The sequence below is a fragment of the Pyxicephalus adspersus genome, chromosome 2 (assembly GCF_032062135.1).
Source record: "Pyxicephalus adspersus chromosome 2, UCB_Pads_2.0, whole genome shotgun sequence".
NCBI classification, from domain to species: Eukaryota; Metazoa; Chordata; class Amphibia; order Anura; family Pyxicephalidae; genus Pyxicephalus; species Pyxicephalus adspersus.
In genome coordinates, this window is record NC_092859.1 from 148,910,369 (window position 1) to 148,922,581 (window position 12,213).

The 12,213-nt window shown below is 39.2% G+C and overlaps 1 protein-coding gene across 1 annotated transcript in view; it reads left to right on the top strand.

Annotated features, from left to right (window-relative positions):
• Nucleotides 1-8,713, top strand: part of SEMA4B (semaphorin 4B) — a gene marked incomplete at its 5' end in the record, with an annotated part of 53,842 nt that extends 45,129 nt beyond the window's left edge. The window contains 5 exon segments of the mRNA XM_072402743.1: nucleotides 1,118-1,328; nucleotides 2,208-2,323; nucleotides 3,464-3,630; nucleotides 3,714-3,805; nucleotides 4,933-8,713. Coding sequence (XP_072258844.1) covers nucleotides 1,118-1,328; nucleotides 2,208-2,323; nucleotides 3,464-3,630; nucleotides 3,714-3,805; nucleotides 4,933-5,723 — 1,377 coding nt within the window. The 3' untranslated portion in view covers nucleotides 5,724-8,713.
• Between the last annotated feature and the right edge of the window lie 3,500 nt (nucleotides 8,714-12,213).

A 12,213-nucleotide genomic window follows, 5' to 3' on the forward strand; every position in this document is an offset into this window, starting at 1 on the left:
ATAGGCCTTCAACTTTCTCAAGATTTAACTCAAAATAATCCTTGGCATTATTGCTGGGATCACAAGCTCCATATCCGGAGATCCAGCTGGTCAGATGCTGCTGGACAAGTGCCATACATGGCTCTATGTTAGGCTGCTAATACCACTCCTATATGTTACATTTTTGATTCTTATATTGCACAATGGAGAGGTGATCGGTTTTGGTTATTTTGAGTTGTACTTCGTGAAATAATAAAAGTTTGTTTCAGTTGACGATCGCAACAAGTGATTTAATCTTTCTGGGATGGAACGGATAGGGATCAGTTCACCTGTCCAAAATGGAGCATTGTGATTTCCTTTCTAGGGCTGTGATATCACTGACGTTCTCCATGGATTTCACCATGTTGAACACAGGGCTATTTTATATTGGTCAGAAAAGCTGGTAATTGTATCTAGTTATACTTTGTCATCTCAGTGTCGCCAGCTGTCCTTATTAATGTGGCAAAAAATATGAACCTAACAGAGGTTGCATTGGGGATAAGCTTGGGCTAAATTGTTTTTCCTAGTACAGATAGTCCCCAAGGTAGGGACACCCGACATACGGACGACTCCTAGATATGAACGAATCGGCTTCCCTGCTCACTCATGTGCAGGTGGCTTGGTAGGGTATGGGGACGGTTTGCATGACTTGCAGAAGAAATCTTTTGCTACACACAGCTGAGGTTGTGGGTGATCTTAAGGACTGAGCTGATCTGTAACATCTTGTAATTCTTTAATGACCAAGACAAATTCTGCAGCTGTTTTTTTTTTGCATATCAAAGCACAGCTTGCTCCAGAAGTTATTGAATGTCTAGGCTCCATAAGGATTTTTTTTGCTTTGTTTGTGATGAACTCACAGTGAGTATTTTATACAGTAACTGTCACCATGCTGCGTAATAATATGTTGAGACAAACATCTGTCCTAATTGCATTCAATAAAATAATGTACCTGTTCCAACTTACATACAAATTCAACTTAAGAACAAACCTACAGTCCCTATCTCGTATGTAACCCGGGGACTGCCTGTGTAATGCTTTAGACAAAGTTCTTTGTTATTCTCTAAATTTCCAACTAACCGAGTTGTTTGTATGTACACAGTGCATTACCAACAAGGCAAGAAACATGAAAATCAACTCTTCACTTCAAATGCCTGACAGAGTGTTAAACTTCATCAAAGATCACTTTCTGATGGACAGTCCGGTGCGCAGCCATCCATTGCTCCTACAGACACAGATGCGTTATCAGCAGATCAGCGTGGAAAAGGTTAAAGGCCTTAACAAAACCTACGACGTCATGTTTTTGGGAACAGGTAAGGAACAATGAAGGTTTAGATTTTGCGAAGCTTCTTCATAGCAAACTTTTGATATTTTTTTTGGTGTATTAAATGGAAATGTAAGATTGGTTGTAGTCAGTGGACATCTTAAACCCTACTAAGACCAAAATTGAACATAGCAAATTCCAATAGCAATCACATTGATGAGTGATGGGAGTATAGAAGCAAAGTGGTGGACAGAACAATTGTTTTTATGGGTAAAATGTACTTGATCTGGTAGAGGGTGGCAGAGTGGTGCCCACATCAGAGTGAGGACAGGTGAGTGAATATAAAAAACTGTACGAACAGGTAACTTTATTTTATTGCAAAAGGGTCATCACCTGTCCTTTCTGAAAAAAATGCAATTTTTATTTTCAATATTTAGTTCAGCTTTAAATGCTGTTACATATTATAATCTGTATTGTACTCATCAAATATAAGCAAAGTAAGTTACTGTGAATATCCCTGTTTAATGTACAGCGCTGCGTTATATGTTGGCGCTATATAAATCCTCTTTATTAATAATAAGAAGAATAATGCATCAAATCACAGTATTATGGAACTCCAAATGTGAATATATTGGACATCAGTTGCCACTTACAGCTTTACAAGCATGCTCAGAGTTGTAATGCACAAAATGTGATGTGGATCCCTTTTTCCATTCAGAAACCCGTCCCCTCTAACGCCACTTAGCCATTTCATTCATTTTCTCGGCTGTTGAAAACTGAATGCCATTTGTACTGAATGATAGCTGTAACTTAATTTAAAATGCAATTAAAACATACTTTTTATCTGAGATTTCAATGGTCCTTAAAAAAAAAAAAAAAAAAAAAGAGTGTGCATCTTGTTCCTAATATTTTGTACTTTGACCTCTAGATGACGGAAAGCTGCACAAAGCTGTCAGAGTAAATGGGAAAGTCCACATAATTGAGGAGATCCAGCTGTTCCCAGATACTGATTCTGTGCAGGAGCTGCTGCTGGATCACAGCAAGGTAAGAATACATGCCAATGGCACGTCTCCATTAATACATTGTGTGGTTATGTGCTTTTTGGTGATATAAATGACATAAGGTTTTTTTTGTTACATCTTAGCGAATTTGTTCCTTAAACGAAGTCACATGTGTGATGCTGCATGCAACTTTTTTATCAATACTATCAATTTTTACAATACTTATCAACAGTGAAACACAAAAAAAAAAAAAAACAGAAAAAAAATGTAGTGCTTGTCCAAGATAATAAACACATACCTAAACAAAACTTATGTTAATATATCAGCAACATTTGTATAAATGTACAAAAAATCAGATAAAGAGTCAGGGCGTAGAAAAAAAGTACTGTGGTCTTCTAGTTCTTCGTAGAATCAGAACTGCATTCAAGAAATCTGCTTATCATAGATAAAACAACCTGCCATCAAATATCTGGCGTACTGTGATGATCCAGCCATGGTGGCCATAGTTTAAAAAATTTAGGAAAACAGTCTCCAACAATAGCGGTCATCCTCTTCAAAATCATTATATCAGTGACCCTGGACAGGACCACCCCAAAACTTAGGGTGGGTCTCCTCTACGCCATAGCTATCTATGCAACTTTTAAAAAAATTGGATCTCTGTTTATAATATTTAGTTTACCAGTTCAGAGGACATGAAAGGGGGATGGTCTACCTGTCCATTCTTGGAACCCGTCCTTCTCATTTTTAGACAGCTTGTGATCTTTCTTTTACCCATTTGATAGCACTGGGGCTTGACTTAATTGCTTCCAAGGAACCCAGTGCTGTTGTATGGTTGCAGGGAGCTCTTCTGTAAACTTCAGGTTACAACTTTGAGCTTTCACAGGTTCTGTTCCTCACTACCATGGGCAGACAGAAAAGATGAAGTAGTATTCGAAAATACGTAAAAATGAATAGTTTGCTTAGCTCTGTATTTGGTGCCCAACCTGGGGCCCTTTTGGTCATAGGCAAGTTTTGCTAGCATAGTAGTGCAAGAATTGGTCACAACTCATTCCAATAGAAAACCTTAACAGTTCCCTACATAGTGAACCCAATTCCATCTCCATACAGAAAAAGTCGTTCATAGAAAAAAAGTTTTCTGTGGCAACAATATACCATGCTAATGAATCCTTTTATTTTATCAAAGGGTCTTGTGTATGCCTCATCGCGATCCATGGTGGTTCAAGTGCCAGTTTCCAACTGCAGCATGTACACAACCTGCGGAGAATGTATCCTGGCCCGTGATCCCTACTGCGCATGGAGCAAGAAGGGCTGTCGTAGTGTCCGTCACCATGTACATGAATCAAACCTACAGTGAGTCATTGGTTTCAGGTCGTTCTTATACCTGACTCCAACCATAACAGTTTGTTAATAATGGTTGTGTTTCTGTGTTTCAGGCACTGGATCCAGGACATAGAAAATGCAGATTCAAATCTCTGCCAGCGACTGAATGGCACGGGACCTGGAGGACGAGGCAAGGGAGTAGAAGGTGAGACATGGAAATTTTGCTTTGGTTGGGTTTAGTTCCACTTAAAGTTTGTTAGAACACATCTGAGCTATAATGATATCTAATCTGACTGCTTTAGGCTTAAAATTGTGCAAACAGGCAGGTTTTCTAATGCAGGGGAGACATACTAGGGTATGTCTCCCCTGCACCCTTCTACTATAAGGATTCTTAGATGCCGGTTCTTATCCTATTTACAATTAATTCAATTGTATGAGATGAATGAACTCCCATGCATTCTCCCTTTTAGAACCTTCTTTTATTTATTTATTTATTTTTTATTAGGATTTTTATTAGGAAAAAAAATACCCTAAAATAAATATAATACAAAACATCACTATACAAAAGGTTGGAAATTAAAGTAAGGCTAGCTTTAAAATCTGATATTTTACATTAGCAATTTAAACAGTTCTGCCATAGAAAAAACTGTGTAAACCCATGGCACGTCATTGGTGAAACATGAAATCTGCCATTGCTGTCCCTTTTCTAATACCGTCAGTGACCACAAATGTGTGTGCGCTCAAAGATTTCTGACATTTACCATTTTCTGAAAGAAGTCAACTCTGCCATCTCCTTATGTCTGTCAACAAAAGTTTATTTTGAAACTTGATAGATGTCAAGCCCACAGCCAAGTATTTCAACAAACTGAGGCAACAAATGAGCAGTACAATTTCTATAGAATATACCAAAACAAAAATAAATGGTTGGGTCAACTTTTTGAATCCCAGAAGTGCAGAGAACTAGTTGGGGTAATCAAGTAAAACGAACGCAATAAACTTTTTGGGCAGCATGGTGGCTCAGTAATTAGCACTCCCAGTGCTAGGTCCCAGGTTCAAATCTCTGCCAGCACACTATCTGCATGGGGTTTGTATGTTATCTCCATGTCTGCGTGGGTTTCCTCCAGGTATTCTGGTTTCCTCCCACATTCCAAAAAACTTGCAGTTAGGTTAATTGGCTTCCTCCCAAAATTGACCTAAACTGTAATAATGACATATGACTATAGTAGGGACATTAGATTGTGAGCTCCTTTGAGGGACAGCTAGTGACATGCTAGTGGCAATAAGAATAATACCATTATTGGTGTTCTAAATCCATTTTTTTCTTATCCACAGATGAACAACAGTGTAAAAAGATTGTGCTGCAACCGAATAACGCAACCACTTTGCCGTGCAAGTTACTGTCCAACTTAGCAAATCGCCAGTGGCTCCACAATGGCAAAGTCATTGATTCCTCTTATTTTGTTTTGGAATCGGGGGACCTGATCCTGGTCAACAGCCCCGAACGGTTGGGAATGTACGAATGCTGGTCGGAAGAATACGGCTTTAGTAAAATAATGGCATCATACTGCGTAGAAACAGATAGCACTGTAAAGGCAACTACTCCAAGGCCTCAAACTGAAATGATCTTTAAGAAAGTTAGCCCTATCGATAAAGTGGTGAACTCTTCCAAATTCGTGTCAGTGTCAGAGAGCCATACAGCTAAACTTCTAGGAAAGTCATACTGGAATGAATTTATCATTATGACTGTTCTTTTTGTAGTGGTGTTGGTCATTCTAACCCTGTTCATCTTATATAAACATCGAAGTGGGATGAAGTCCATTCTGAAACCAGTAAAACATGACAAGCCAGCCAAGAAGATCCGTAGTAATGGAAAACAGACGGAGAGTTTGCCATTGAATGGAACGAGCGCTCCGGTGCCACAAGCTGACCATAAAGGCTATCAGACTCTGAATGACAACTACATTATTAATACTCCTGTCCATGATCCTTTGATTGCTAGTAAAATTGTTTCAGAATCTGAAAAAAGGCCACTAAATGTCAAGGACACTGTTGTAGAAGTCACGGAAGTAAGCCCAAGACCACGAGTACGACTGGGATCTGAAATACGAGATTCTGTGGTATGAGAGACTACAATAACAGGGAGGTCATTCTTCCCATGCGTTCAATGCCAAAAGGGACCACAGGTATTTTATGTGTGTGCATGCAAGTTGGATTATGACAATGGTAAACTTTTATTTGTCAACCCAAGCTACCTATATCTATGGATAGCTTCTGTGTGCAGAAAGTAAAGTCTACATTGTGAAATAAGACGTCATCTGTTACATCACCATGATTGCTCGACTCTGAAGGAGACTTGTGTTTGGAAACGTATATATTTGGTATAAGGGTAGTACATTTTCATTCCACCTGCCATTGTATAATTCATGCGTACGGACCATCGTTTTTTTTTTTAGTTAGATTGCACACAACTTGTATTGCTGGTACCATCCCGGCACTATGGCTGGTCAGCAAGACCAGATCTGGAGTAAAGGAGTACAGTTCTCCAAAGGTCTGTCGAAGTTGGGAACGTATTGTGGTACCCGTACAAAGTTTGTACACTGTCTGGATTAAAAAGTATGGCACAAATGAAGCTACGACCATTGCTCCAATACGGACATGCACATTTTCTACAAAATCGAAGCACAATGTAAATGTGGCACAATGCCCAAGCCATGATGGACAGAATTTAGCTGCTAGCCGGTGACAATGCTCTACATGATGGCACCTCACCAAGCTGGAGAACAAGTAGTCCATAATGAAGATCTTTGTGATGATCTCAAAGTTTTTGTCTCCTCCCCATTGACCATTTTGTGATATTTTGTTTTTTAATAGAGTATTTTAATTTTTTTTCTTTCTGGTGTTCATTGTTTTTTGTTATTTTGTTTTGGATAATGTGAATCCAGGATTTGGTGTTTGACGCCTACAACCAGCTACAATCTGCCTAAGTATAAAAGGTACACAATTGTGTACCTCTTGATGTGTGATTCATTCACTGAAGAGAGAAAAAACCATAGTAATGTAAATACTGTATAGGGATGTGTTTTTTTGTTGTATTTGAGATGTTTATTTCCATTTGTTTTCATATATGTGTATATAGCATTTGTTTAAAAGGGAGTATGTCCGGACAATGGGAGAAAAGCAGTCTTGTAAATGTTGAATGGTACAATCCCCATTTGCCTGTCACGCCTTAGAACTGCTAGTGCCTTCATCATACAAATACCTGACAAGTCATGCACAAATGACACAAAACATACACCTTTCTGGAATAACATATCATGCAGGAAAAAATATTCAGAGCTGTTGTCCATAGCAATGCACTAGAAGAATATATTGTTTGACTGGCTATGATGGGTGAGATATTTCTCTTTTCTTTACTGCTAATTTAGTATACAGAGGACTCATTGGGAGTTGTCTTTTGTGTATTTCATAACAGACAATGACTGTGTGGTGTTTTAAAAGTCGATATTGCAATTGTAAGCACACAAGCTTTACATGGCTGGAGTGTCACAGATCTAATTTACTGCTATAAGGTAACGCTCAGCAGTATTTTACAATATCACAGTGATCCTCAGACTACTATGTAGAGGACAAGGTTCTCAAGGTGGCGGGGAACCCATGCTGCTGTCATCATGGTACAAACAAGCTGGGGCTATTCTTTGGGTTGTGATTGGCTCATTGGAGTCTTTTTGGCTGTATGTTTGAAATCACATGCAGTTTGGCATGCATTGTGTAAGGGCAATTCATTCATTTATATGGAATTGCACAGAAAAGTAATCTATGCTATGCTCATGAAAGCACAATGCACAGCAGAGAACTGGTAAGGTACAGTTGGGTGCCATTAAAAATGTATACAATGTGCATCAAAGCTCATATTTCCATCTGCAATCACAATATACGAGTGCTAACGACCCGAAATCTTATAAATATCTTTTCTAGCAAAAAATCAAAACCTAGCTTTCTAGCTAGCCCTGTGAAAACTAGACTATAATCTTTTGTGGTACGAAAACTGATTTCTATTTCACAAAGTGTGTTAACATCGTACAGGGAATGGAAAGAAATAAAACTAAATACCCCGAAGATCTGCACAAAGAGTGATGATATTTGCTATGCCCACTTACACCAGCTTATCTCATGGCTGAATTCACATAGAGTGGTCACTCCCACTCATTCAGGGGGTAATCACATACCTCTAGGGGTAGCTTGGATTTGGGAGCATTGGACACTGGGGCAAGAAGGTGACAGGACAACCATCCACTAGCTGCTGCTTGTAACTTCAACTCACGGGTCTGTTGTTTTTTTTTTTTTAATACTTTTTTTGCAGATAAAGGTTTTCAATCCAATTCCACTTTTTGCAAATTATATTTAGATCTATTACACACTTGATTTATTATTTGCAAAAAGTTTACAATACACGTGGGACTTCTGGTCTTCACAAAACTTACATTCATGTCACCCACTAATGCCAGTAGCTATGCATGAACACCGGAAGGTCAGCCATTGTGGGAACCTACAAAACCACAAGAAATGTCGTCAGTAAAGTTTGCATTACTTATTTTGGGAAAACTACTTAAGAACAATGTTCTTTTTATCTTTGAATGTACAGTATTAATTTATGATGGAAAGCACATTATCAAAATCCGTGAACTCTTGTAGCAAAAAGCCTAAAGGTACTCAGTGTCCCAGACACAAATATTCAATGACTGGTGTGTAAATGTTCTACAAAGCTGAGCCAAACAAAAGGGTGTAGTGTGTTCAGTATGGTGACACTAGACTCTGCTTGGCAGGGAATAATTACTCTACTTTAAAAAAAAAAAGGACCACTAGAGCTCAGATACCAAGCGTACCTGTGCTAGAAAAAGGACTATACTGTGCACCTTATCATAATGCATGCTTGGAGGCTCCCCATCTGTTGTAAATATTGAAGTTCAGCTTTTTCCGTGCCAAACCTTTAGTCTGTGGTGTAGGTGTGTCCTAATGTACAAAGTCTGCTTCTTAATGTTGTTTGCAGTATATGTACAATTTTCATTTTTTATTACAGCACTTTATTTTTAATAAAATTTTTAAAAGTTACAAACATGTGTTCTTGTATTTGTTTTTTGTATTTCAATCTTTTTATTGAATTTCTTACAATTTTCTTCTAGACAACCTATTTGACTTTTTCAAACCAACAAATAAACAGTAAAACACTTGTTGGGTTAAGGTGCGTACACACGTCAGATTTTTATCGCCCGATAATCGGCATCGGGCGAAAATCTGCCGTGTGTACAGTCGGTGTCGTCCATCGTCCGAACGACTGACCTGCCGGATCCACGGACGATGGACGACAACCGATCCTAATGAAAGGGAAGGGGGAGAGCGCGCAGCAGGGTGCCGCTCCGTTGCTCTCCCCCTCCCCTCTCCATAGAGCATGAACGGTGCTGTATGTACAGCACCGTTCATGCATCGTGCAGTCCCTTGTCGTTGGAAAGGATCGTGAAAGATCCTTTCCAACGACAAAAATTGCAAGTGTGTACGCAGCTTTATTATAAAGTTACCAACTACAAATCTTGGAAGACATGGATAATTAAAACCAAACATAAACAGTCTGTCATAAACTTAACAGTGATGAGATCAAAGGGATAAGTCGGGTAAAAGATGGGAGAATGGTCATATATTGCAATACTATTAACAGTATTAAATCTCTCCTAGACGTTAGTGTGTGTTTTCCAAGGTTCCCAGATTAGATCAAATGTGTCCAAAGTCCAGCCTGGGGGCCAATTGTGGCCCGTGTTCAGATTTCCATTGGCCCGCAGCCTCTGTCATAAAATCAATAATATGCACCCACCAGCACTGTTGACCCCAGTATAAACTACACGCGTACAAAAAAGCTATTTTATATTCCATTATCAACCACCATTCAATTATTGGCCCGCTACTCGGCAGGACAGATGTCCCCATGTGTGCACAGGGAATCCTCCACGTCATTATTGGTATAAGTCCTGTTTGGACACAAAACATTTTTGCTTGGTATACAACCTTTGTGCTAGAACTTGTATGGGTCAAAATGAGTCATAACACCACGCGCTCCCCTTATTTACCTCTCTCAAGACAAAACCACGAATGCCCACGAGGGTCAGTACACCAGTTGCTACCATTCAGTGAACAACCCGCGCTATAACTCTCTGTGAATTACATAACATCTCCTCCTCCTCCCTTCTCAGCACCATCCTAGTAGGTACTCGACTCTTCTCAGCAAGGTAAAGTTTGTTTGGAATAAGTCCTGTTTGGTATAAGTCCAAGGATCTGGAACGAATTAAGGATTTATAGCAAGGTACCACTGTACATTGTGATACCAGTGAAATTGACTGGCTGCGTAATCTTAAGTATTCTTGTCATTTTTTTATTGCACAATGTGGTGATACTGATTATATTAATGAATATGCTGCTCACTGACCATTAAAAGCAAAAGTTACACCAATGGTGATAGAAATTAAGATAACTCTCTCTCTAGACTGAACATTTAGGGTACTGTTACTTTTACTCGGAGTTTGCAGGTTCTCCATGCGTTTGTGTGGGTTTCCTCTGGGTACTCCGATTTCATCCCACATTCCAAAATAGGGACATTAGATTGTGAGCCTCTTTGAGGGACAGCTAGTGACAAGACTATGGACTTTGTACAGCGCTGCGTAATATGTCGGCGCTATATGAATACTAAGAAATCTCAGCAGAGGGAACTGAAGCACAAGATCATACTCAGCACGCTAAATGCTCAGGACTGTAAAACCATCACAATCGTGCATTTCAGTGGAACTTCCAATTAGATCATTTCAAGCTTACTTTTGTTATAGTGTTGTCAGCTGCAGCTGAAATGTGTTTTTATTACAATATTAAACATTTACATGGAACAGTAAGCAAAACCAAGAAAAAAAAATACCAGTAGTCACATCTATAAAATATTTATAAAATTGTGCTTTTGATTACAGTGTGGTAAGATACATTTCATTTCATGAGAAACTTAAGTACACCAATCCTTTATTTCCTACTTACTTTACCCCGAACTACCCTAACTCCCCCTCCTTCAATGCAGATTAAACGATTTTAAAGTCTACGGGGCCCAATTTATTAAAGCTCTCCAAGCTGGAGAGGCTACACTATCATCAGTGAAACTGGGTGATCCAACAAACCTGGAATAGATTTCTTACAAGTCATTTTCTGTTTGTTAGCAAATGTTTTGAATCCTGAACCAGATCCATTCCAGTTTTGCTGGATCACCCAGCTTCTCTGATAAATATGTATCCTCTCCAGTCTTGGAGAGCTTAAAAAAATCAGGCCCTATGGGTGTAATGTGCAGGAGAGAGGAGGTAAAAAGCCTGGTGGCCATCAGATGCAAACAAAGCACAGCCTTATGGTCCTCAGTATGCATAAATCTGTGGACTAGGAGTATGTTAAGGTATGGAGGGTAAGTGCACTTTGTATTGGTGCAATGATCCTTTACCAGTTCATGCAAGCTGCCCAGGTGTAGAGATCTGGATATGAAAATGTCAGGAAAGTAACTTCATTAAAAAGGACAAACATATATTCAGAGAAAAGTCAGAAAAATGATAAAGGCGTCATTAGAACCCAACTCCAGAGAATGGTTTACAACATGGACAGAAAATAGGTTGGAGCTGCTTTTTGTGGTTTTGTTGGGGGGGATAGCTTCCTGTCTTGGCGATATCAATTGTAAGGACAGGATGTATGGCTGGATGAAAATAAAAACCTGAGGAGGTTGGATGAAAAAAAATTATATTTTATTAAAAAACCCTTTGACCAACTTAAAAAAAATTCAGATAAAAGCACCAAAAAAAGAACTTTAAAAGCTTCCTTGCAGTGTTTTTTTTATTCCATAAAATATATGCATGCTCACAGTGTGTATCTGAACAAATGAATTTGACTTCTCCAGGAAGAATTCATTCCCTAGCACAATATTGCCCGCTCCTCTTCTGGGAGTATATGATTACTTTCTGTGCTGACCTAGCTCCTCCGCACAATCTTTATGTGGCTGCCAGGGAAAGTGCATTTTTCAGAGTAAACCCCCCACTCAGTGTTCCCCCAGCCACTTTTAGCTGGGTGCACCACTCAGCACTTTTCAGTAACCACCCAGTGGTTACTGACACGTTTTCTCACAATACAGGGTACTGGACACTTGGGGCATTTTACAAAGGTGATGGAAAAATTGGGGTGGACATTAAAAAGTTGGAAAGAAGTATAGGGGGGCAGTAGAGAGTGGAGAGACTTATAAGGGCTACCGGATTCTTATAGCAGCAACAACTGGGTTTGCCAAGTTTGTCACGTGTTGTCAGGTCTCTTTTTTGACCACCTGATTATAGCTTCGCCCCATCCAGATTAAAAAAATCTCTGGAGTAAAATATTGCTCTGCTATTGGATGGCTCTTGAATGACAGCTGATAGGGCTACCAACATCACATCCAAGATGGCAGCACCTAGCAAAAATGTTAACTATACACAAGGTAACAATTTACAGGTAAATAAACTACATTAAATGGCATGTGATCTTATAGAAAGATTGTCATTTAAATAACGATCTGGCAACAGG